This window comes from Panicum hallii, chromosome 3 (genome assembly GCF_002211085.1).
Source record: "Panicum hallii strain FIL2 chromosome 3, PHallii_v3.1, whole genome shotgun sequence".
Classification (NCBI taxonomy): domain Eukaryota; kingdom Viridiplantae; phylum Streptophyta; class Magnoliopsida; order Poales; family Poaceae; genus Panicum; species Panicum hallii.
The window spans coordinates 63,033,640-63,060,820 of NC_038044.1; the positions used below are offsets into that span (position 1 = coordinate 63,033,640).

The 27,181-nt window shown below is 49.6% G+C and overlaps 3 protein-coding genes across 3 annotated transcripts; all 3 read left to right on the forward strand.

The window, feature by feature from the left end:
- Positions 1-2,056: 2,056 nt before the first annotated feature.
- Positions 2,057-4,462, forward strand: LOC112885643 (9-cis-epoxycarotenoid dioxygenase NCED5, chloroplastic-like; the record flags this gene model as incomplete). The annotated part of the gene is made up of 1 exon (XM_025951212.1): positions 2,057-4,462. A coding segment is annotated over one exon (1,794 nt), but the record flags the coding sequence as incomplete, so codon positions are not given.
- Positions 4,463-22,243: 17,781 nt separating this feature from the next.
- On the forward strand, positions 22,244-26,560 carry LOC112885644. Its single transcript, XM_025951213.1, has 2 exons — positions 22,244-22,487; positions 26,168-26,560. The coding sequence occupies exons 1-2, from the start codon at positions 22,244-22,246 to the stop codon at positions 26,524-26,526; spliced, it is 603 nt and encodes a 200-aa protein (XP_025806998.1). The 3' UTR covers positions 26,527-26,560.
- LOC112887793 lies at positions 26,207-27,005 on the forward strand. Its single transcript, XM_025954063.1, has one exon. The coding sequence runs from the start codon at positions 26,572-26,574 to the stop codon at positions 26,926-26,928; it is 357 nt and encodes a 118-aa protein (XP_025809848.1). The 5' UTR covers positions 26,207-26,571; the 3' UTR covers positions 26,929-27,005.
- Positions 27,006-27,181: the final 176 nt, after the last annotated feature.

The window sequence follows — 27,181 nt, forward strand, 5'->3', positions numbered from 1 at the left end:
TCATTCGGATCGCCTTTATATATGTAGCATATCAAGGTGTTTGGTTAGTCGCAACCCCGCGAAAAGTTTTTTTTTCCAAAAGAAAAAATCTTTAGACCGAGAACATGAGAAAAAGGGATTTTGGAGACCCCGGCCCGTCTTTGTTCCTTGCGGAAACGGATTTGGAGCATGGAGTTTCCCCAGTGAGAAAGGGGTCCAACCAAACGGAAGCGTGGGCGGTGGCCTGCCGGTTCTCCCGGACTGCACGACGGCATCTACCTCCACAAACCTACCGCTAGCACATAATGCACGGTCAGGAGTGTCTCAACGTTTATTTTCTTTTTTTGGAAGGGAACGTTCATCGTCAGACAACGAATGTTCAGCAGCGCCATTGGAGAAAAGCTTGGAACCAGCACGACAAGCTATGATCGCCGCCGCCGACCACTCGCACCCGCCGGCCGGTGGAGATTTGCCGGTGAGTGAATTGTCGTCACCGACATGAATCGACAAGCAGGTTACTGAATCCGTGAGGAGGGAGTATCCAATTACTGCAGTCCAAGCAGCACGGTGAAAAGAGAGGCTGGGCAGAATTTTTCTGCAAGTTGAACGGCAACTCGAAGGATCAGGGTGATCGTGAGTCCAAGCAGGGTCTTGTCGTCACTCGCCGGCCGGGCACCAAGACGAGCTTGCGTGAGAGGAAGGACTCTGGTCTGAATCTGAATCTGACCACACCACATCCCCTGAGACCGGCCGAGATGAGCTGCGGTTGGCATGCAGCTCCCGTCAGTCGCCATTGCTCATCAGCAGCTCAGCATGATGCCGCTGTACAGTGGACGCCCAGCTGATGACGGCGAGCAGCGCCATGTTCACCCTGGCCGTCGCTTTCTGGTCACATGTTTAACTGTGTTTAGGACGACGGCGGCAAGGCAAGGCACGGCCGCACGGCACGTCCGGCAACACACGTTTAGCAAGGTGGAGGCCCAAATCTTAGAACGTGGCGGCGGCAAGCCGGTCCGGGGGACACGCAGCGAACGGCGGCGCACCGGCCGGCAGATGAAGGAGCGGAGCGGCCTGCAGGTGAGGTGAGCTCGTGCCCGGCCGTTCCTGCGTGCGCCGCGCCGACCCGCCCCCGGTTTCCGGCGCTGCTCCTGCCGGTCCGCCATGCCCGCGGCGCGGGGAGACGGCGTGGGCGTGGGGCGGCCACGCGCGCGCACGCTCGCGGGTGACGGGACGGGACAGGATCGCGGACGGGGCCCCGACCAAGCGACCAGGAGCCGCCGCGGAGGCGAGAGCCCACCCGCCATTTCGCGCTGCTCCCCCGTGGCCGTGGGCCGCCCGTCCCGGCCGGCGCGGCACAGGACCAGCCTCGCCGCCGCAAATGTGACTACAGAGATGTAGTTGCTGCAAATGTGACTAGACCAAGGCAATGCAAGAGTCCCGCCCTTGGTGAACTCGTTGTTTCCTAAGCACTATGGTAACTCTTTTTTTTTGGTGAAAAAAGAAGAAGAAAAGCACTATGGTGACTAACGTAAGACTTTCAAACTTTGTATTTTCTTGCATGTTTTTATATTTGGCAAATGCAGTTTGTTGCCGGAGGTGAACCGCCACAAAATTACGAGTCGACCAAACATGTCCATTTTAGGACACAAGAACAAAAGAAAAAGGAGGAGGAGGAGAATTGCTTGAGAAGCATGGGGGGGAAATGAAGAAGAACCGCCACCGGTCACAGTCCAATCTGCAGTGCTGTGTTGGTCACCTGGCCTCTCTCCTCCCCTCTCCCAGAATCCACCACGTGGTCTCCCCTTCTCTCTCCTCCGCCTCCTCACTTGTCACTCCCCCTCCCCTGTCTCCCCTCCCAAACTCTATATATACCCTCACCCTCCGCCTCCTCCTCACCATCACCCTCCTCCCCCACCTCTTCCCCCTCTCCCACTCTCCCAACGGCCATCACCAACGCCGACCTCGCCGCGATTGGCAACCAGGACCCTCAGATTGGCATCCTGCAATCCCAATCGGCGATCGCCTAGCGATGCAGACAATCACGGCTAGTTCCCCTGCTTCTTCCTCCTCGATACACCGCGGCGGCGGCCTCGCCGCGCCGAGGTCCGGAGCCCCGCGCGGCGCGGTGCGGCTCGCGCCCCGGGCCGCGGCGGCCGCGGCCAACTCGGTCCTCCGCGCGCCGCCGCCCGCCGGCGCCGCCGCCGTGCGGTACGTGCCGCCGCCGAAGCTGCCCGCCCCCATTGCCGCCCCGGCGCCGGCGCGGCGCGGCGGCGACCGGAGCGATAGCGCCGGCGGGCCCGGCGCCGAGAAAGGCTTCAGCTTCCTGCAGCGCGCGGCGGCGGCGGCGCTGGACGCGTTCGAGGCCGGCGTCATCACCAACCTGCTCGAGAGGCCGCGCGCGCTGCCGCGGGCGGCGGACCCCGCCGTGCAGATCGCGGGCAACTTCGCGCCCGTCGGCGAGCAGCCGCCCGTGCGCGCGCTCCCCGTGTCCGGTCGCATCCCGCCCTTCATCAACGGCGTCTACGCGCGCAACGGCGCCAACCCCTGCTTCGAGCCCACCGCCGGGCACCACCTCTTCGACGGCGACGGCATGGTGCACGCGGTGCGCATCCGCAACGGCGCCGCCGAGACGTACGCGTGCCGGTTCACCGAGACGGCGCGCCTCCGGCAGGAGCGCGCGCTGGGGAGGGCGGTCTTCCCCAAGGCCATCGGCGAGCTCCACGGCCACTCCGGGATCGCGCGCCTCGCCCTGTTCTACGCGCGCGGCCTCTGCGGCCTCGTCGACCCCTCGCACGGCACCGGCGTCGCCAACGCCGGACTCGTCTACTTCAACGGACGCCTCCTCGCCATGTCTGAGGACGACCTCCCGTACCAGGTACGCGTCACCGACGACGGCGACCTCGAGACCGTGGGACGCTACGACTTCGACGGCCAGCTCGGGTGCGCCATGATCGCGCACCCCAAGCTGGACCCGGCCTCCGGCGAGCTCTTCGCGCTCAGCTACGACGTGATCAAGAAGCCGTACCTCAAGTACTTCTACTTCCGGCCCGACGGCACCAAGTCCGACGACGTGGAGATCCCGCTCGAGCAGCCGACCATGATCCACGACTTCGCCATCACCGAGAACCACGTCGTTGTGCCCGACCACCAGGTGGTGTTCAAGCTCGGCGAGATGTTCCGCGGCGGCTCCCCCGTGGTGCTCGACAAGGAGAAGACCTCCCGCTTCGGCGTGCTGCCCAAGTACGCCACCGACGCGTCGGAGATGGTGTGGGTGGACGTGCCGGACTGCTTCTGCTTCCACCTCTGGAACGCGTGGGAGGAGCCGGAGACCGACGAGGTGGTGGTGGTGGGCTCCTGCATGACCCCCGCCGACTCCATCTTCAACGACTCCGACGACCGCCTCGAGAGCGTGCTCACGGAGATCCGCCTCAACACCCGCACCGGCGCCTCCACGCGCCGCGCCGTGCTGCCGCCGACCAGCCAGGTGAACCTGGAGGTGGGCATGGTGAACCGCAACATGCTGGGGCGGAAGACCCGGTACGCGTACCTCGCCGTCGCCGAGCCGTGGCCCAAGGTGTCCGGGTTCGCCAAGGTGGACCTGGCCACCGGCGAGCTCACCAGGTTCGAGTACGGCGAGGGCCGGTTCGGCGGCGAGCCCTGCTTCGTGCCCACCGAGGGCGCGCCGGCGCGCGGCGAGGACGACGGGTACATCCTGTCCCTGGTCCGCGACGAGCGCGCCGGCACGTCGGAGCTCCTCGTGGTGAACGCCGCCGACATGCGGCTGGAGGCCACGGTCCAGCTCCCCTCCCGTGTCCCCTACGGCTTCCACGGCACCTTCATCGGCGCCCGGGAGCTGGAGGCCCAGGCCTGAGCCTCTCGACTGACAACCATGGTTCCTTGATTGATTCCTTGGTTCTTTGCACCACCTCTCCGGCCGATCCATGGCCGCTCCTCCTCTGCTCTCCTCTCCTGGCTTCTTGGAGCTGGAAGAAGCAGGGGAGGCAGGACGGCGAAGCAGGGGAGGAGGAAATTGGAGGGAAATGGCTTTACCAGAGGGAGCCTGAGCCGTACATAGGAGGTCCCCGGAGCCTTGTCCCCATCCATTGCACACAGTTACTGCATACAGTTACTAGCGGTTACTCTTCTTTTTTTTTCCATGTTTTTACATGGTTTAATCTTATCACACTAGTGATGACAGTCCTTAGAGAGAGAGTGGAGGGGCCACAGGCTGCAGCTTGCAGGTCAGCTGAGCTCAGCTGGTCTCTGTTTTCACCTCCTGCTACTAGTGTAGTGAGTGTTGGAGGTGGTAGTAGCTAGTAATTAGCCTAGTAAATAGTGATATAGTAGATTAGTAGGCCTCATCAGGCTGCCTCAGCAGCTGCTCTGTTCAGTTCCTGTGTGTTGCAGGCTCCACTGCCTGCTTATTGCTAGTAGATGAATTGGACCACCCAGTTGCTGCAACTGAGGTGCTATTGTTCACCCATGTATATCTGAATCTCTCACTGTGTATAGCAGTGCATACCCTTTCTTCTTCTTCTTCTCCATCAGTCTCATCACCAATCCATCATCTGATCTTCAGATACTATAGTGGTGGTAACAATAATGAAGGCTGCCTGGTTCTTTTTGTTTGTACATGCTACATGCTTGTGAGTGCCTGATGTCCTCTTGTGGGACTTGTTTTGGGCTGCTGTTCCTGCTGCATTATTCTGTGGAGCAGATGTTGGTGCCACATTAGTTTAAGGGAAAGGCCGTGGCTTTCCCCCAATCCGATTATTGCCCAGCTGTGGGGGGTGCTCATGTACCGGTTCTTCAGTTCAGATTGAGGCTGATGAACAGATTCAGATGCGTCTGGCAGTGATTTGCCTTAAAATTTCAGGTGAAGTGACTGCAGCTCCGTGGGTAGAGGGAGCTCCATTTTTGCAGGTAAAAAGAATCTGTGTAAAATGAGCTGAATTTGATGGATGAAAAATGAGGTTTTGTTAAAGAGGTTAACTTTTTTGGGCGGGGTAAAAAGGCAACTACTTTAAGTTATGCAACGCCACAGTGAAGTAATTTGGACTTCAGAAACTTATTAGGCCTATGTTTTTATCAGTGTAGCAAATCCTTGTTGCTCCCTACTTTCCTGCTACATGTAACTAAGGTAAACAAACCAAATTTAAAATGACCTTCAGTAAAAAAAAATAGAGAGAAGAATATTACTAGTGCAGGGATTACCACGAACTGATGGCATCCAATCAGGCAACGAACGGTCGCATAAACAAAAGGCCCCTCCTCCGACATCTCGTTGGTTCTCCCATGGTTGCTGCTGATGGTGGGCAGAGCACTGATAAGCAGAGCAGCGCAGCAACCGTCCCTCCGTCACTCTCCCTCTTTTCTAGCACCCCTGCCTAATTCTGCAACCCTAAAGCGACCATATAATACCTCTGATAATCTCGCTGCCGTCACAGCCCATCCATGATCTCTGCAGCATTGGGCGTTATTTTTTCCTTTTCCAATGCAACGCTTTTACAGGTTGTGTCCTTGTGGAAACTGGAAACAGCTGGGAAGAAGCGATGGAAGAAAGGTAGTAGACTAGTAGAGACGCTGGACAAGCTTCACTGTCCAAGCAGCTAGCAGCAGCCTCTGGTCCTACAACCACCTTCCTTCCTTGTTCATTCACCTCCCCCCTCCTGCTTGGTGCCCAAGCATACAAGAACCAACATGAGAACTTGAGTTCCTCCTCTGCAAATGCTTAGAACTTACTCCTACTCATCCAACTTGTCTTCCCATTCAGAGTAAAAAGAATCATTCCAAGATCAAGAGCAGGACAATAGAGAGACAATGCTGCTGACCAAACACACGCACACACCAGACGTGAACGAAGTCAGAATTGACAATGCGCCGTGGAAGAAACTAAGGTTCAGAGGTAGACCGGTTCAATGCAAGCTAGGGCGGGCATGGACGGAGAACGCGTGGAGGGAAGGCCCTGGACGACGACGAGCTGCCAAAGAGCTGATTTCTTCCAAGCTCATTCTCTGTCGTCAATGGCGCTTAGCGTAACCGTGATCTGTCATCAGGTTTAGGACAAGCGATCTCGCACACTCGCTGGCACGGACAGGTGAAAGGGGAGGGCGACATGCTTGGCGGCAGAGGTAGAGCCAGGGCACAGCTTTTTCTCCCACGTCTCCGTCCAGAATCTTCGATCTCCAGCAAATCGGAAGAGCCATGGAAGACGACGACGACCCAATTGGAAGCCATGAACGAGCCCATGAGGCTGACATGTATGCGTGTTCTATACGCGCCACCATACGATGCTGCTTCTCACGTTCTCAGTGGTTTGCTACAGGTTAAGTAATCCGTGGCCGATAAGCTCACGGATGCTTCTCGTCGACAAGTAGTGGCAGCCTCTCCTAGTGGCGTTGGTGTCTGTTGGCTTTTTGTACGTGTTGCTCTTTTGGGTGCTCCATGCATGGATCAGGGCTGAGCTGAGTGTGTTGAGATCACTTGAGAAGTGTACAAGCAAAGGTAGGAGACCATAGAGATCGTCCCAGCAGCTAGCGTACGTGTGAACAATGTGACAGATTTTGCTTGACTTGGCCTTGCATTGTCGTTGCCGCTGACCTTGTTCGTCGTTGCTGCTGAAATTGTTCGTCGTGGCATAGATGAATCCAAACAACAGCGACTAGGGTACTTCCTCCGTTCAAATAAGGATGCAACTCTCATTTCTCCAGAAATTAAATAATTTTAAGTTCAACTAAATTTATAAAAAATTATTAACATTTATATCTCCAAATAGATTTAAGTATAAAAGTATATTATTATATTACATGATTAATCTAATAATACTTATTTTGTAATATAAATTTTAATAGTATTTTATATAAATTTGGTTAAATTTATAATTATTTGACTCCCCGAGGGAAGGGAAGCAAGAGTTGTATTCTTTTTGGGATGGAGGGAATATTATATATCTGTTCCCCTTTTTAATTTGTTTTGTTATTATTGTGGGATAAAGAAGGATGAAGGCTGTCTATACGCAAAAAATATCTTCTTCTACCGACAAGATCAGAAACATGGATACACATTTCACATGTGCGTAAAGGAATTTTTTAACAAAAAGATATGACCAGAAAAGGAGAATGATGCACTAATATATATAATCTATCCAGATGGAAACTGTGGTCAATGCATAGATGATTGTGCCGGGGCATGCATATGCAGTAGTGCCCAGCTAGCGCCCAGTGTCACTGTCACTGGCACTAGAGCTAACAATCGGGGAGGGAAGAACCAGCATCCTGTTCACCAACAATGGCTGGATGAAACCCAAAGTCAAGCATATTTTAGACGGTATATTCCAGACTGCATATGACGTTTTAAATGCTAATAATTCAAATTTTAAGATACAAATTTCAAACAAGAATGCATGCCGCTAATCTTGAAACGGACGAAGCCACAAATAGCACATCGCTATCCTATCGATATACACGTTGCCTGCCATTGGAAGCAGCGTAGCGTACCAGAGAGATCACAGGCGACGGAGTGGCGACCATGCACGGAGGTGGAGGAGAAGGACCCATGGCCACATGGAGCCGTATCCGAAACTTGTACCGGGACACTCGCTCCTCTCGAATGAAGCCTCGCTCGATCACAGAATCGCAACGTTGCTCAAGTGGCGACACGCGAGAGGTTGACGCTCACCTTGCCTAATAGCCGGCCTGCATGCCGAGGACTGGGCGCATACGTACGTTTCGAGCGCCCGCGCGCGCCAAGTGCCCATCCATCGGATGGTCGCTGTCGCATACGTACGTCGCTAAAGTGAATTAGTTTTGACTTTTTAGATCTAGCTATAATATTTTTAAAAATACAAAACCACCTTTGAAACTGGACAGAGAGCTAAATCTATCTGGTTTTAACAGTTGGGTGGTCTATATTATTCGGTTTTGTAGTTAAAGGATGAAAATCAGACTTTTACGATAGTTTGAGAGTGCAAACTCAGCTTTTCCCATCACAAAAAGACAAGCGGATGAGAGAAAATGAATTTATGCATCCTAGTAAGAAGGGGAGCTATAGAAATGTCACCATCATTAGGATGATGCCATCATGTTCTCTTCGCTTTGAGTCGATTGAATGATCGACGTGGGGGAAACTTTGCTTTTCAAATCCGCTTAAAAGGTTGTGGTTCATACACTGTGATCTACAGAACAAGACCTATAGCTCATATGTTTTTGAGTTGTTTTATATGGATAGACAGCTTATATTGTACAAGTAGTAGAAACTTTTGTAATAAGTGTGTAGTAACTTGTCTTGTATATATGTCTACTAGATAGCAAATTGTGCAGACATGACTTGTGTTGTATGTCTGCTAAAAAAAAACCTTGTGTATACACAGGTAATGACTTGCGTAAGGTGCCTCGGGATCCTAGGCACCACCATGTTTAGCCCACGACAATAGCGACAAGCACGGATCTCAAAGCACACCATATGTGCTCCAAAAGAAATTGGGCACCGGCAGCTTAAGAGTAAGATGGGCGTGGTTTAATTATTTAGATGCTCCATTAATTATATTAGTTGCATTGGCCAATAGAGGTTATATTGGTGATGTGTCATACTGTCACTAGATTATTAACAATGTTATCTAGCAATCTAGTAACTCCTGCAGGAGCTACTGGGCGGTTTTAATTATCCATGTGCCTTTTGGACCGGATGTTGATGAAAAAGGAAGCAATGCAACAACAACAACTCCACTGAGCTCGAACGAACAAACAAGACCATTAATATCGCATGCAGGCGGCGTGACCAGAAAAGAAACCAAGCAGATGCTCCATATGCATCATTGACCGGAACACGAGTGAGGTGATGAGGTGGACTAGCATTACAGTGAGCTGATCGTGTGTTGACCCCTGACGGCCGGCTAGCTCTTAAAGCTAGCACACGCTCAGTGGATAACGACAGTGACCGCCGCAAAATGTCAACCCACCATGCAAGCAGAGAGAGCATGGCCACGCCCGTTTCCACTATCCTAATGCACACAGCAGAGACCTTTGCGCCAAAAGCTACAGCAGTCAACTCCTGGCAGGCTGGCCGAGGACTAAACAAATTTGGGATCTGTGATAATAGCACTTCTAATGACCACCACTAGCAACTAACAAAGCACAAAACTTTTTTTGCCGACGCACGTATATATAGAGAATTGCCGCCTCGTCTCCCTGGTCAAGGAAGACCAGGCCTCAATGCATTTCTTCTTCTTCTTCTTTTTTTTTTTGCAAGAACACGCAGGAGATCCGTGAATCGGTAAATTATGATCGGCAGGTTCATTCTCATCTTGCTTGTCTATATATGTACTTTTCAAAGAATTGAGCATTATTTGTAGGGTTTTGCGAATATAGGTATTTAAATTAAATTGAATATAATCTATTCACCGAGCTCGCTAAGCATGCACAAAGTTGATAACATACAATACACACAGCATGTGCATTAAGGTGGTGTCCACGTACGCCGCAGCGGGGCACTAGAACACATAAACTACGCCCATGCATCGATCTGTCCTTCCTTTTCCAATCAAGCCCAAGGTTGCAGCTTGCGATGACGACCCTGGCCAATGCAGGAAGGGATAATGCGTGGTACCTAGCAAATAAATCCGGCGCCGATCACGCGCCGCCTATAGATCGATGAGTGCTAGCTGATAAAAGGGCCTCAAACTTTTCGCATGCAAGTTGAGGATTGAGAATAATATGGAACAATGCACACACACACACACACACACACACACACACACAATCAACTCAAAAGATTAGGTCCACTGGACACGAGGACTCAAGCGTCGATCGACCCTGGGCGGAGGCTACGGTAACCGCGCGCACCTCCAAAAGAAACTATATGTGTTGGTTGCCACTGCAGATGCATGAGTAGCATACGTCAGCATGCACATCGGCAATACGTATGCAGGAAGCAACAATTTGGTCGACCACACGTACGTACACATCACAGCGTATGCATAGGTGGTCAGCATCTCCATCTCTGAATGCGTGGCACAGACAGGGTCTCTGACCTGGCGGCCACGGCACCGCTGCATGGCAACGTGCCCAGTACGTCCTGTTACTGCTAGCTAGCTAGCGCCGCGGCGACACGTCGCTTTCGTTCGCCCGCCCGCTAGCTCGACAGCGACAGGAACACAGGTAAGTGATTAGTAATTGTGTATCTAATTAGCAATGATGAGTTTGTTAGCTAGTATAATGTGTTTCCACGAGACTCAATATAGATCATCTACGATTTACAATATATATATATTTATATTATGATCTATATATATATCCATATATCAGTTAGGGTTACTTTTTTTCTTTAACAGTATGAACGAACAACAGCAACAGGGGCGAAAGAGTTGACCCGATGACGTCGTCACCCTAATTGTGGAATGATTAGCAGGACCACCTCCACTAGATTCTCCATCTCTGCATATTAGTATAAGATAAACCAGTTAGCCAATACGATGAGGCCACCAAATGATCTGATCAAGGATAAACTAGCTAGCTAGTGTGTCAGCTGGTTGCTTGCTTGCAAGTTTTCGGTTGGGGGATGATCTATCGATCGAGAACCCCCCCACAAACATGGAGAGGTTTGTTATATTTTTCTAGTTTGTTTGTTGTTTAGTCCGGCAAGCGTGGCTGGCATGGCGACTTTGTTTTCTTCTGACTTCTGTGCCTAGCTACGTACGCGAGGCATCACGGGTTTATTCATACACAAATGGGGAAAAGACGCATGCAGTGATGCCATCAAGCAGCAGGAAATCAAATCGATCAGTATAGTAGCAAGGTGGCGCCATGGCATTGCATGATGAACAACAACATTACATTTGCATATTGCTCCTGATGATAAAAAAAATGGTACCGACAGATAAAGAAACCAGTAGCATGCATGATGCATGGAGCCATGGACAAAACGTACACTTGATCTCGTCAGAGTTTTATATGACAGTGAGCTACTTCTTTTTTGCTAGATAGTACGGCTGGAGCTATCAGTTTTATTATTGTTGTGTGTGTCAAAGTAAAGTAAAGCTGGAAAGGTTAACCGTTCTGTCCTTATTGACCGACTCCTTGCTAGCTGCCACGTCCGATGATAATAAGGCAGTGTGGTGTGACCCTTCATGGGTGATGAGTAAAGCTTAATGCATGATCTTGAGATTTGTATTATTATTTATAGAATGCTATTGCCATGCATCTAGGTCTACCTAGCTAGAAATATCTTGCAATGGTTTTCTACTTTCGAGGGAAGAAAAAGCAACAGTACGTGTGCTAGCTAGTGGTACCTACGAACCCATATCATATATATGACATCGCAAAAAGCAACAGTAGCAATAGTACTACTAACCCAACATAAACAATATGCTGCTAGCTCGGGATTTGCTTGAGCATGCAACGTACACTTGCAAGGACGATAAGCTGGCCACAAATTAAAAGGATAGATGTGCTGTTGCTGCCCGGCCGGTTTAACCTAAGTAATTATATTAAGCACACAGTAGCACACGTAGCAACTAACTAGCAGCTATATATGCGACCGATTATGTGTCGCCCTTGTTAGATTAGATTAGTATATCGTCGTCGTCGTCATCTTCTTCTTCTCCGGAGACATCGTCGCAAAGCTAAGCTAGCTAGGTGCAGGCTGTAGGGGCGACGTGTCGAATCTTTGCCTCGATCGAGGACGCCTTTTATTTTCCCCAATTGACAACAAGCTTGTCACCAGTTGACGTCGTACGAGTATACAAAGAGCAAGATCATGCGTATCGATGACTATCTTGGGATGGACGACCTTCTATATATACATATATAGTTTAATCTGTTGTTCATGTGAAGAAGAAGAAGCAGCAGCAGCAGCAGCGGCGGCAGCGGATTAAGAGAGTGACAGTGGCTGCTCTCGAGAGTGATCGAGCTCCAGGTAGCTGCCAGCGTACTGTGTCGCCGCGCCAGGTGCCACGTGGTCGATGATGCACCCGATCGACCTACACCTGAGGCCAAGCGAGCGACGGACGACGACGCCCATGCGCCCGTGCCTGCCTCGCGGGGCCACAGAGGGTCCCACCTGCCATGCTAGACCATTGACAAGATTTACGGGAGAATTTTTGCAGGATTATTTATATATAGAAAATGGGAGGAGATTTGCATTGGGATCCAGTGATACGAACACTCGATCGAGATGAATTAAGTAGTAGGTGACGATAGAAGATTCCAGAGAGGAAAGGAAATAAAAAGAAATTGAATTTTTGATGAATGCGTGCGTATCTATCCCTTGGGATTTCTAGGAAGACTGGTTCCATCATCGTATAAGCTGGTCCGGAGCCGTTGGATCGATCTATTTTAATTTAAAAACTTGCCACATGCAGGTCAATGTTCTTGACGTGAATCTACTAGAGTTTATTCCCAATCTTTCATCTGGTGAGAAGGGATGGATAACTCGATTGGTGGATGGAGACGATGTTCACGGTCCGACTACAACCTTTTAAGAATGCTGCGCCTTAGCATCCGATACACCACCTTCAATAGCTGCCGCGATCTTATGGAGCGCAACACCCGGCCACTATGGCACTCGTCCTGCAAGCAATCGAAGACTCAATTGCAAGTATAGAGATAACAACCAATCTAAAATCATAAAGGTGGGATTCTGAATCGAGTAGAACGGATGGTCTAGCAGACACAAACGTTTACAAGCATGTAGCAATGACTAAACTTTCAACAAAACAAAATCCAATCTGTTTGTGGCGGCTATGGAGGTATATAAACGTGGGAGGGCGACCACAGTGGTGCTTCAGTCGTGCTCCAACCCTAGGACACGTCCCTAATGGACCCAAACTCGATACACGATCCATTAGGCCAAAATAAGATGATGCAGCACCTGAATAAAAAATATCCGCGAACGAAAATGATGACCGGGGCTAACTCCGAAAAGATATGGATATAAGTCTAGATTTATTTGAAAGTAGACTTGATAAGCTTTCCGTGAAGTCCAAGAATGCCCCAATCAGAGTCCGTATGAAGTCGTGGCAGCCGTTACAACGTGGTTCTGTCCCGCAGTCCGAATGCAACATCCAAAACGTGTTGGATTTGGACTGTTTTTTTTCTTGCACCAAAAGTGATGTGGTGGCCTGGTGGAGAACATTGAGAAGACTTGGCTTGGTCCCAATCAATTTCTTTGGTCCTCCACGTTTTTCATATAATTTCCACACACGGTTTTATCCAGTCGAGTAATTCTGAAAATGAGAATGCACAAAAATTACAGTGCAGCACTAATTGTTCAAATATATCGAATTTAATCTTGATATAAGGTTGATTCACCTTTAGGTAAGAAGGTATTAATATGGTCGTATCCATCTGATGTTCTCGTCAGTCCTGCTCTGTGCTCTCCCGATATTTTGGAGACTGCATGCTTGATTTTTTTTTGTTTCTTTTCTTTTATTTGTGTGCTAGCTAGCTAGTCTAATTAATTAAACTGATGGTACTCAGGGGCGGATCTAGAGAAGAATTGAGGGGGGGTGCGGCACTTCATGACATATCTATAATATTCAACGAAATATGGTGAAATTAAAGATGATAAGGGATTATAAATTTTTTTCTGGGGCTACTGTACGCTGACGCATTTCTATGAAGTTGTTTTCAACGAGTAAAAGCAGGCCGGTTTATTAATAGAAACAAAACTAAAGACCGGCCGTTCCAATCAAGGTTTCAGTGACACTGGGGTTTTTCTCACAGCATGCATGACGCAGCACTTGTTCAGCAATCTACTAGCTAAACCCATGCATCTGATCGAGAAGGGACCGGATAGGCCTCGAGTATATATACCCGGCCTGTGTAAAAATGGGATTGGTCCTGTTGATCCATGTGATCATGTCTAGCTACAATAATGCATGCATGGACGATCATTCCTGCTTCCTACGACCCAATACAAAACGGGGCAACAGCAAGTTCATGGGCAGGCAATGCAAGCCAAGGGTCGTGGCTAGCTAGCTGCGAATCCAACCGTGCATGGGCATCGAGATTCACATGCATGCTGTGAACCTACCTGCCCAAAGCGCGCAGCAGCCTGCACAGGTAGGACCCCCATCGATCGGAATAAAACTAAATGTTTCCCGCGTGCGCTGCATGCATGGAGGCAGCCATGCACGTACCTACGTGTCCGCGCCCGGCGGCACTGGAGACAGCTGCCGACCCTCCGCGCGCACACGCCGTGGGGGGCATCACCGAATGCGTCATTTCTAAGCTCATCATGATCGATCGATTTGCGTATATATATATCGTAGATCCCTTTCTTGTTGGCCCTTGGGCATTAGTTTTAATGGCAGCTAGAGCAAGGTATCTGCCCCTTGGGGAGTCGCCTAGGGCCGCCCCAGCTCGCCGCCGCCGCCGCCGCCGGTGAACGGCGGCGGCATGCACCACGCGGCCCCCGCGGGGCCCACGCTTGACATGGACCAATGGCGCGAGCTGAGCTCACGGCCCTCGCCATACATGCATGGACGACCTTGGACCCCGATGCATGCATGGTGGCCAGCCCAGCAAGCAAGCACACGTCCCTGTCATGTACTTACACAAGTATGTCCCAGCTGCAACGAAAACTGTATATGCAGATCGAGGTCTCTGCATATACAGTTAGTTAGTCTGTTTGTTTATACTACGTAGTCTGTGCCGCTGTCTGCCTAGCTAGGTCACAAGTATATGTAGCAGGGCCAGGACACAAGATTCTTTGCTTGTCAGTATACTGGGGGTAGCTAGGCCAGTGTACATGCACCGATGGCAAAAGGAGGAGTAGGGGTGACGCTAACTGTAGGCGAGTCAAAAAAAAGAGTCCTACAGAAGCCACCACCAGCATCTAAGACAAGACACCAGAATGCATCATGCATGCATGCTTCTGCAGCAGTTTCAGCTGGGGTAGATCATCAGGTGGGAATGGGATGATCTAGGATATATGGGGCATGCATGCGTGCAATGCATTGGTTTTAAGTATCACTTGGTTCATAGTTTGAAGTGCTACTAATTAACAATTAACCTGGGAAGATCATCATCAGGTGAGATGGTACAGTGCTAGCTGATCACTACCTACTGTCTAGTCAAGATCGATGCAGCTAACTTGTCTAAAAATAAAGGAAGAAAAAAAAAGTACACGCTGACGGTCAGGATCTCCGTCCTTTGATGCCGGATAGATGCTCATTCTATTGAAGCTGTGGAACCATGCACGTAAATGATTGTAACCAAATGTAGATAAACCCTTTGTTTCTTTGCTACTACTCTAGCAGACATGTGGAATAATGTGGGGGTTTGCATTGTCTAGCTAGCTGGTCAAGATGCATCCGTATACAGACTACACGGGGCAGCCCCGAGACCTCCATGGCCAAGATGCACATGCCTAGCTACGGCTCCTAGCTGGGGGCCTTGCCTTCTGATAATGTGCGTGCGTAGTCTCCAGAAACATGCATGGCCACTGGCTACCGGCCGATACCCAACGACCTAAACAGAATCAACTGTACACGACACCAATAATAGTGTGCACGCATGGGCCAGACTTAACCAACTGAAGGCCACTACGTACCATGCATGGTTATTATTAATTCAGGCCCCAGTGACTATACTTCGTACATATATTGGTGAGTTTTTTAGGTAACTTTAATTGGGACATGAATTGAACCACGCAACACTATAACCAATTATATATGTTCATGGTGCTTGTAGCAATGATGTGAGAACTAATCGATCAATACTAGAGTAATTTTCAAAATAAATATACTATATATGATTGGAAAATCTGCGGGAATACACACTTTCAGGAATTTTTTTCGCAACACTACACTTGTATAAACAATTTTTATATCACAAGAATGCGATTTGAAAAATTAACACCGCAAAATCATGGGGCATTTCTATTATTGTAGCTTATCGTAAAATAATATTTTTGTTCAAATCACCAAAAAACAATAGCACAGTCACCACGGTAATTAATAGATGTATCTGTAGTTCTGTGATGAAGTGACAATCGAAGTTAGTATGTATAATTTGTAAAATTTACTCTAGACCTATACCCGAGAATCCTCATACCTAACGAATAGTAGATTACAATTTTGATCATCTGAGAACCATATAGGTTACCACAAGTTTACTATTAGCCATCTTAGCTCCATTACCTAAAGCACTTAATCAAATAATCAACCAACTTGAAAAGAGAAGATGGATAGAATGGGAAAGTTCTGGCCGAAATGTCGACTATTTTTTACAATGCTATCAGATAAACAACTATATATATTGGCCTTTTTCTAATCAGGATGTCTCTAATCTTTTCTCCTATGTCAAGGGAATCTTCAAAAAGGATCGTCGTCAACCAAATGGCCAGTCTTGTTGAGTCGGCCACCTCCATGGATGATGTATGCAGTTAGTTACAAAAAAAAAATATACGCACACCACTCATGCTGCTACTATATATAATACATGGTCATATACGCGCATCACTAGCTAGAAAGTAGAAAGATTAGTGTCCCATTATATCCCCTAGGATAAGATTAACAATCTTTTAATCAACCTCAACTGCAGGCCACCTTATTCTTCCAAACTGACCTGTAATCTTAGTGGGTGGCATTGACCATGCTCATGCATGTCAACTTGTTAAGGTGAACTAACGAAAAAGAGTTGACGGATCAAACAAAAAGCAGAGAGACATTTTTAAGGAAGCAATAGCGCATCTACACTTGTTCTGCTCCACTGCATCTCCACTAAGCAATGACCAAATCTAAAGGGTCCGGCTACAAATGAACAGCTGCCACACTGCATGAGTCTTGGTACCATATATATAGATCAATAACTAGCTGCATTATTAAGAGGTAATAATCTACAGGCTACAGCAGCTCTGAACAAAAATAACATACATTATAATTGAACTTTTAAAGCATGCGTGACACCAACGAAAAGAAAAAGGACGATATGTTGGAAAAGAACCATGTATATATATATATATATGCTAATAGCTGTGTATCATCAAGCAAGAGCAACATTGCTCAAAAGGAAAAATGAAAAGAAAAAAAAGGTGACAAGAGCAAGGAAAAGAAGCAGCTGCTGCTGCACGCTCTTCTGCTCAGATGTGTGTATGCGTATGCAGTGATGCCATCACGCAGAGAGGAGATCGAATTAATTAGTACTATCGCCTGTTAACTTTGTTTATGTAAAGCAGCAAGATCATCACATACCAGAATCAGCATGTACCAGGACACTAAGTGGCCTGATAAACTAATAAGCTAGGCCAGCATCATATATATCCACCACACTATGAACAACCCGTTGCCTTTTACAAGAACAGTGCGAAAATGCATGCATGGGCTAGCATCCAGTCCCAACCGCACACGCGTCACAGGCGGCTAAGTGACACGTAGCATGCAGATGATGCAGGAGGATGCTGCGAGTCCCAACAAATAAATTAGAGCAGCGCTTTTGCATAGGAGTTATTATTAGTATTTTAGTAGTGAAAGAAGATGGCAGAGAAAATTAAAAGAGAACAGCTCGAATCTTAGTTCTTCAAAAAGAAAAGAAAAGATCATCTCGAATCGAGTAACTCTGTTCTTGTCGCCAATGGCCACGAATTCCTAGTATCTGTCCATAGCATGCAGTTGGTTTAGTCAAGATCAAAAGAAAGATTTGCACAGTACTACTACCACTTGCTACTAGGCTTGCCCGGCCGGCAAGCCTCTCCTTTGTTTCATCACTTGTTAACTCTTATCATGGATCCTTGGTGATCCAGCTAGCTGCTGCCCGTGTGTTCAGCTTCTGTCCAGGCAAAACGTCATGCTCGAATTGGTTGTATACTTGCTAGGAAAAAAAAAAAAGAATGCATGCATGTGGCCGAGAACGCAGTACTCTGACTTACGTGTGACTAGTTGTACGCGAAAATGCGGCCTTCAAATTAGCATCACTGCACACGCATGTACGTGCGAGTGACACCTGTACGTATATGCAGCAGTTTCTACTACATGTCTGAAACTTCTTTAATTTGCTAAAAGCATGCCTTGTGTGTCTTGTCAAGTGTTGGCAGCCACCAGTTTGAAGCTGAATGAAACTGCTTTTTCCAGGCACACCGGATCGCAGGAGCAGGAAGATGCTCGTCACCGGATAGAATAGAACCAAGGCTGATTCTTTAGTGCCTAGATGTAGCTGCTCAGGTCAGCTATACTACTATACGACTTCTCGATCCATCGATCTTACATATATAGTAATGCATGTGCATGTGCATGTGCAACACAAACTAGACATGTAGTGCTCTGCTGATGGATGTCGTTTATATGCAACAGAAACTACCCTATCCATCACCATCGATGGATCTCTAGTATCCTTGCAAGCAATACCAGCCATGAGAACGAAGGCATTGCTTTTGTTTAGTTTGTGTGTGGGTTGGGTTCATTCATTTGTTTTTGGTCTGCATGCTCTCATGCACATTCCCAGGGCGTGTTAGACTGTCATGTCAGTTCAGAGTTGATCTATGTGGTGTGTGTGAGCGGCACATGGATGCTATGCTACACCTTGCGGCAGGATCCCTTTTTCATGGACCTAACAATCCGTAGATCGCATGTCACATGCATGAGCCACCAGCTAGGTTGAGAGCTGACTGACAGATCGCAAATTTTCCTTCAGCTGAATGCATGGCTGCTGGTATCTGATGTGATGGACATATAGCTAGGCCCTAGAGCTAGGTCGGAACTTTTTACTGTAGTTTGGCATGGTAGACCTCCTGCTATATTCCTAATAATCAAAGTTATCGTGTTTTGCAATCGTTGAACGTGCAGTTGCAATGAGTGTGACATTATTTGACTGTGTTGTAGTAAGTTGTAACTAATTAAATGGCATGTACGCTGACAACAAGCACAACAAGCACAAGACGAGGTGCGGAAAACAACCGCAAATACTCGCAGTCGCGCGCGTGACTGCGAGTTAGCGTGTCATAAAAGGAGATCCCGAATCACTGCAGGTGGATCCTCTGGTGGTGTTCATCTTCCACCTTGCGACTACTGCCATTGGAGTTCGGGGGCAGGGCTGCCGGGTTTCCTATAGCTTTCGGCTTAGAAAGGGGAGAGAGTGGCAAGAAAGTCCACGGCGGGTTGGGGACGGGATGGCGCGGCGCTGCGGCGGGGCGCCACCGGCTAGGATGGTGCCGAGACAACCGGTGGGTTAAAATTCGGAGGGGGTGTGGCAGCCGGTGGTGGTAGTTGCGGATTGGAGGAGGCCGCCGCCGGAGATGATGAAGGCAAGCGGCGCGGGGACGAGCTTATAGTGGGCCGCCGTGGGCTTTCTGCGACGTCTCGTCTCCTAGTCGCAGGTGTGACTCCTAGCACTCTCGAAAACAAGTAACTCGCATTACTGTGATATGAATCGTCGCAGAAGTGATAACGGGTGGGGCATTCTAATTAATTTGGGCTGAAACTTTGAAAGCCCACGTTTGCTAGAACGCGGACGCGCACCGCACGCCGACGCGCAAGCGCACATCGGCGGAGCCAGGGGGCCGGCAGGGGCCGTGGCCCCCCAGACACGTGAGGAATCCTTAATCTCTATGTGTGTATAGTGCAAAATAGCCACATGTTTCAAACTAATCAGCTTTAGACCCTTAATTATGATGATTAGCTTTTTAAGTGGCTAAGCCTCAAGTGTGCCTAGACTAAGTTAATGTATAGCATGAATCAAATATGCACTGCACATATATATTAGGAATAGTAAGCAATTTTTATTTCTAAATCTTAGATTCAGTTTGTTCTGTCTTCTTAAGCACATATTAAATCTGTATAATGTGGGAAACATAAATTATGTACTAATTGTGAAAATATCATTATTTTTTCGGATTATCGTGGAAGCATCGTTAAACTAAAAGTAAAACATCTTGCTTCTTTTACAAGAACATCGAGGATTTTCTATAAGCAAAACTTTATTGGTTTTAGAAGAGTATAGAGCTTTATTTTTTGCACCACTATAACGCCTGAAGTACGAGAAAAGCTCTCAAAGACAACATCAATAAGGAACAACACAAGTTTAATTTTTATATGTAATTTTTTGCTTTACCTTTGCGATTTGGTATGTCTATAGTTTATGTTCGGCCCCCCTACGTGTAATTCCTGGCTCCGCAGCTACAAGCGCACCAGAGGTGACCCTATTGCAGAAAGCAAGAAAAAATAAGATGGACTCGGTACCGAGCCCGTGAAAGGTAGAAAAGTTCAATTGCAACATACAAAAAGCAATATCTTTTAACACAAATATTAAAATAAAAATCCAATCACATCGTTGTGTCTTTTTCTATGATAAGATCTTCCAAATAAGACCATACTTGAATATATTTGGATAATTTTATTATTGGAACAATTTTATTGTGAGACGGAACAATTGTTCTTCTTTAAAAAATAAATTCCACATTTATAAAATTATTCCGAGAAAAAAATATTAAAATATAATCATGTGTGATCTAATTTTGAAGATCATGTTGTAACAAACTCAACGGTGCAATTAGAAATTTTTAGACATTTGATGCAAAAGTTATGAACCTTTTTCCTTTGAATCTTTATCTGCATTTCTGCGTCAGCATGCAGCTATCAGCTTCTATATGAAGCACGCGCCATCGTTCAGCGACCAACCGTCTCCCACAGCGAATGCGCGATCCGGAAATAAGGAATCATGCGTGTGGCTGGCAGTCAAACAATTATTTCAACTTAAAAAAATTGTTTCGTGTCAAAAATAGTATTCCAAAAAAAAATCATCCAACTATGGTCTTATTTTGAAAATTTCATCACAAGGAACGTAGTGGTGCAGTCAGATTTTAATTTAAATATATAATTTTATAAAATATAATTTTATGATATCTTAACTGCTACGCGACCTCTGATATCCGCGAAAACAACGGCGAAATAGCAACACTGTCAAGTTAGGTACGGTGGGCTGAACATTAATTCGACCTTGATGTTAGCCCATGAACATTGGGCTTGGGAGGCCCAATCGATCCATCAGTTTGACCACGTTCGGCCTATGTTTACAGGCCCCGCTGCAGCAAACCTCTCTCAACCAGCCCTCTCTTTTTTCTAATTATTAGTAAAAATAGTTAGGTGGGCTGACTTTAGCCGGATCCTCCTCTCCTCGCAGCCTAGTTGTTCTTTCAGCCCATTGTTGACGCTCATCTGTTATTTTTTCGGAATGCGGAGACCCATTGTTGCGCCGCCGTCCAAGCCGCTCTCACTTCACCGCCTACGACGGCGTGCGGATCGGCGTGTCGCCGGCGCCCTCCCTCTGCGCCTTACCCCCGCTGCCACCACCGTCAGATCATCCGGCTCGACGCCGGCAAGCTCCCGGCTCCAGTTCAGTTCGTCGGCCCCTGCGGCATTCAAGGTATTTCAATCTTTTTCTCCCTCCACGTGGCAAGTCCAAGGCTAGCTCTGACCTCTGATTCATGGATCTCCCTCTGTTGGTCTACCAGGAGAAGCTAAAGTTAGATGCTAAACTATAGCATATATTAGCACTTATACACATGCTAAAATTTTAAATTTTGACTAAACACTTCCGTTTGAATGAGTTAGTGCTAAAGTTTAACACATTCACGTGTTAGCATTTGGATCAAAACGGATCTCAATTAAATTGATGTTAATATGTGCTGCCGTGCTGGAATTCGCGTGCAAGGGTAGCCTTTTCTTTTTAGATTTTTATGAAAATTGGAGATTATGTGTAGACTGGAAGAGGATCCACTTGAGAGTGCAGTTAGGTCACTGACGTGTGGCGTGACCACGCACTCCTGCAGAGGAGTCCCTTCCGTGTAGACCCTTTCAATTGGAAGATAAGTTGTACTTTTCTGCATTGCTCGTTATGATTATCAAAGAATGTTTTTTCAGTTTTTGTTTTTGTTGTTGCTGTTATAGTTGGAGATAAGGTGTTCAAAACGAATTCTTTGTTAGGAGGGAGGGATCCTGCCATATTTATCATTTTCAGGAATCAATTTTCTGTCTCAAAGTCAGGGTACCATGGAAGAGGAAACTTCTTGATTGAAGTCGTAAATCTAGTTCTCTAATTAATTTGTACTAGCATATACAATTTTGTTTGCCTGACACAATTTTGTTAATTTTCCATTGAAGAAATTAGGTGAAAGAAGCAGTGAACTAAATCGAAGATGAGCTGCCCGAGTTTGAGCCGTCAGTCTCTGCATCTGGTGCTAGGCTTCGGTCGTGGCCGGCACTGCATCTCGAGCCTCTTCTACCCCTCACGGGAAGAAGCCAAGGCGGCAGCGACGAACCCCAAGGAGGATGGCAATGGCAGCTTTGCTAGGAGGACGGATCGAGAGCTTGCCTGAGCCACGCATACACTACTACCCAATCAGGTCGCATGCATCTGACAGGTGGATGAACGCGTTCGCACTCATGGGCACGAGCAAGATCCTCTGCTCCGACGCCGGCGGCTGGGCCGCCATGTACAACGCCGAGGCACACTCCTTCCTGGGCTTGCCTGAGCTGAAATCGGCCAAGGGGCCTAGGTATGTTGCCGCCTCCATCCCCCGTGAAACCAACCGGATTCCCGAATCGACGAATCCGACTCCCTGTATCATCACTCATTTCAGACATAATATCACAGTTATACTCATCATAAGATCAAACATGGGTTTAATTATTACATAAATCCAAAGGATCTATAGTACGGAATTTATTACAAGCCTTACGGCTAGGTCGAACAAGCAGAAGGCGAAAAACGGCAGCTAGATCTTCGGCCCTCCTTCATCTTCGGGAACCTCCTCCACAGGCAACTTGAGCGTAGCTCGGGCCTCAGTCGTACCACCCGTCATCGTTGGGGTCGAATTCCGGATCGGATCCTGCATCGTACCAGGCTATCCCCAAGAAATGGGATAGGTTCACGTCACCATCTGAATGCAAGCTTTATCGTGGTCTATACTACGGATATAACAGAGTTCAGAGGTAAAGCTGGGGTTTCCCTATGCATGCAATACACACACACACACATCTCCTTTCATTCCCGACTCGGGCCTTTCTGGCATCCCGGACTCTCGGTCAACACACACCTTCCAAAACCGCCAAGTCGATGCGAGAACTCTCTCTCCTCGCATCTCAACTGCCCCCTGGCAGGAAATTATTCTAGAGGGAGGTAGAAATCATGAGTGACACTAACTAATAAGAGCAACAGAAGAGTAGGGATGTCCATAACCGAGGACGCGGCTATACGTATAGTTTTCACCCTGCAGGGGTTGTACACCTGGACCCACTCGAATCGACACTAGCCGGAGATCAGCCGACTAATATACGAAACACCGGTCTCCTGAAATGGAATTAGGAGCCACGGCACCATCCGGCTTTCCCGGGTCTTGGGCGCATCCTCCCATGGGAGGTCGCCCCGGGACTGTGAAGCCTCCCATGCGTCTCGGGGAACGTGAGGTTAGCACCTCCTCCCCCTGCACTGATACTTGATCCTCCCATCGGCTTGGTACCGCGCTTGCTAACCCCGGACCGGGCCCACCCTCATAATGGGTAAGTGGTGTGCACGCTTAACAGATTCCCACGAGTCATAGTTACTCTCACCTGGTCCTTAATTGCCGAAGCGGGCATCTTCGTCAAAAGCGTCTCCACCACGGTGGTCCGCGACTGCACTCTTAACGGGTGCCTCTAACATCTCAAACTCGTAACCAAAACTGTACCCGCCATAGGTACTCCGTAGGGTGTGCCAAGATACACACCCTAAGCCCTCGATCCACGATCGAGTTAGGTTGCCCACTCCCGGCTAAAACCTTAATCACCAACTCCTGAAGAGAACCACTTCACACACGCCAAGACTATCCATCCATTTCCCACACATACACATTCAAGGATTTACAATGCATTTCATATAATAAACAAGTAAGATAGGTTGGCAAGGAGCAAGGTACATGAAATAGGCCATGCAGGTTCATCTCGATATAAGTACACATATGGCGATGGCATATCTACAAGCAATGCCTAATAGGAATTTAAATCGTAGATGGGCGTGAACCTGGCGTCTCTTCGAAGTCCTCTTGGGCCTCCGGGTAGTCCTGGCCGTCGGTCAACTTCTCGTGGTCGGGTCCTATTCGTAAATACGAGTAAGAGTAGAATCCAAAGTGCAAATATGCATCAAACTCTGCAACTAAGATCCAAATCACCACAAAACCCACTCTAACGGGTAGTTTATGATTTTAGAAGAATTATGGAATTGGTTTCATAATTTTCGGAAGCCCGGTCGATTTATTATGAATTTTCTAAGGAAAAACCTATTTCTGAAATTAATAAAGAATTTCTGGAAAAGAAAAAATCAGACAACAGGGACACGTGGCAGCATCCAGGGCGTGCCACATGTCATGCTGACGTCAGCATGACGTCATCAGGGGGGTCCGGGTCTGCTGACGTCAGTAGTGGGGTCCGGGTCTGCTGACGTCATCACGGGGGTCCGGGTCTGCTGACGTCAACGGTCCACGGTCAACGGGTCCCACGGGTCAGCCTCGCCCTGAGGCTGACAGGTGGGCGCCTCGGGTCAGGCCGGGAAAAGAAAAGAAAAGACTTGGTTTGGTTCTGGGCCAAAAGTGGTGATGGGCCGGCTCAAGGCCCAACAGGCTCGGCTTAGGCTCGCGGGGTCAGCTCGGCCTGCGGCTCAGCAGGCTGGCTCGGTCCTCGGGCTGGCTGGCGCGTCTTGGGCCGGCTCGGGATGATCCCTGGGCCGCAGTGGGCTGGCGGCCTTCTCCTCCACGCTCCTTGGGCTGCCTCTGCTCCTTCTCCTCTCGCTGACGGCTCGGTCCCACGCGTCGGCCACGGCGGGGGTGTGCGTGCGGTGCCTGTGGGTGCCATGGGTGTGCGAACAGACGCACGCGAGGTGTTCGGGGAAAATCCCCAAAGGGTCGACCGTGACGCGAACGCGACGTCGCGGCGTGGTCACCGCGCATGGCAAGGCCGTGGCGGGGTCGTGGCCATGTAAGACTAGGGGTGCGGCCAGAAGCGAGGGCAGGCACGGGCCGTGTTCGCGGTGCGGGTGCGCGCGCGCGCGAGGTCTGGCCTTCCAGAGCCGCAGCGTGGCCGTGCCATGCGCGAGGCACCGGCATCCCGGGCCCGCGGCACGACGCGGCGGCGTTTGTGGGGGCACGGTGGCGGCGCGGCGGGTCCCTGCACAAGAAGCGGCACAGAGGCCGGAAGGCAAAGGGGGTCCTATGGCCGGGCTACGGAGGGCTCATCGGCATCGCCGGCAGCAGGGGGAAGAAAAAGGGATGGCGGTAGTGATGCTCACCGGCGGGGCTGAAGGGAGAAAGGCCTGATGCGGTGGCGGGTCGGTGCCGGTGGGTTGGGGCCGTGCAGGGCGTGCAGCTGCGTCGAGGTCATCGTACGGGGCGCCGGCCTGGTGAAGCTCCGACGGCGGCGGCGGCATCGTCCTCCTTGCTCGGTTCCTGGTCCTCCTCCTCTCCCCTTTCTTCCACTGGTGCGGTGACGGCGGAAGGGAAAATAGGGGCATCTAGGGTTTAGGGGTGCGGCTAGGGCTCTTATACCCAGCGCTAGGGTTCGGGAGCGGCTGCGGCCGGGGGTTCTCGACGGTCGGGCCAGGACGCGTGGCGGCATCGCGGCGGCTGCGGCGCGGGGTAGGGTTAGGGCTCGCGGCGCGGGCGGTCGGGGTGCAAGGGAAAAAGGAGCGCGCGGCGGTTGCGCTGCGCTGTCGCGGAGCGGAGACAGGCGCGCACGGGGTGACGCAGGCGAGCGCGGGCGCGGCGAAAAGGGGAGCGGCAGTTTCGCTATCCTATCGCGAGGCGGGGGCGAGCGGCGACGCGGGGCGGAACGAGTCGGGAGAGGAAACGGGCGGAGGAAGAAGGGAAAGCTGACGGGTGGGACTCGCCCGTCAGCTGCCCCGGGCGGAAGGAAGGCGAAGGGCCGCGACGGTTCGCGTCAGTGGGCTGGGCCGGTGGCGCTGGGCCGGTGTCGTGCGGGGAAGGAAGGGGGAAAAAGAGGAAGAGGTCAGCTGGGCTTGGGCTGCGATGGCCGGTGGGCTGGTGGCCCATGAGAGGTATTAGAGGGTAGGTTTTGGATTTGAATTTGATTGGCCCTTTCAAATTCAAATCCCACACAATTTGAATCAAGCAATTCATAATCCAATCAAATAAAATTCATCAATCCCTCCAAACCAAGATAATTCGAAAAAGTTTTTGAAATTCACGATTTTTGTTAAACAAACTTTCTAAGTGTTAACATGGAATGTTACACCCCGGACCGCCACGGCCGACTTCGAGATCCACCCGGACGTGGACTCCGCCATGTTCGGCGGCAGGCTGCGCGGCGACCACACCGACAGCCTCTACATGATGGACATGGTCCCCGGCGAGGCGTGCAGCTTCGAGGTGCTCGCCTGCTACCCCGGGAGCCGCTGGCGCTGGCGCCCTCTCCCACTGCCGCCGTTCCTCGACGACCCAAATTACAGGACCCCGGACGGCATCTCCTTCGCCGTGGTCGGCGACGGCGCCAGCACCATCTGCGTGTCATCCGACAGAGCGACCTACTGCTTCGACACGGTGGCGATGCGGTGGAGCAAGGCGGGCGACTAGGTGCTCCCCTTCCGCTCCAGGCTGGAGCACGACGCCGAGCTGGGGATGTGGTTCGGCATCTCCGCCCGCCGGCCCGGCGAGCTGTGCGCCCTGGACCTCTCTGCCGTCGCGTCGGGCTCCTCCTGCGGCGAACCTCCGGCGGTGCGGCGCGTCGGGTTGGACGTTGATCCGCCGGGGAACTGGGTGCTGATAAATGAAGCCTTGGTGAGCTTGGGCTCCGGCAGGTTCTGCATCGCCAAGTTCTTCGATGTTATCGATGAGTGGGACGACTATGAAGCTCATGTGGTCGCCTTCACCGGCGTGGAGGTGGTGCGCTCGGATGAAGATGAGGAAGGGGGACTCAGCATGGTCAACCACAAGACTGAATGCCTCCTCACAGATGACATCGAGTGTGTGCTCTGAACTTAAGAGATCATCGATACTTTCTACACCTCTGATGGAAAAGTATCATGTATTGGTAGAATAATTTTAGAAAAAATTTAAATAGCAACTAAAACCATCCAACTGCAGATTTTGATTCTTTAATTGACTATTTGTCTATACTCAGGTTCTTATTGTTTTATAATACAGCTTTTTTTGGCTCATCAAACCAACATATATATCTTTAAAAAACTGATTTGATTCAATGCTTAAAACACCATTATGCAATGCTCTA

Excerpts from the sequence above, each read along its gene's own strand:
- LOC112885644 (XM_025951213.1), top strand. The coding sequence starts at position 22,244 with ATGGCAGCTTTGCTAGGAGGACGGATCGAGAGCTTGCCTGAGCCACGC. Across the intron at positions 22,488-26,167 it reads TGTTGCCGCCTCCATCCCCC|TGTTAACATGGAATGTTACA; the intron begins GTGAAACCAACC and ends AAACTTTCTAAG.
- LOC112887793 (XM_025954063.1), top strand. The coding sequence starts at position 26,572 with ATGTGGTTCGGCATCTCCGCCCGCCGGCCCGGCGAGCTGTGCGCCCTG.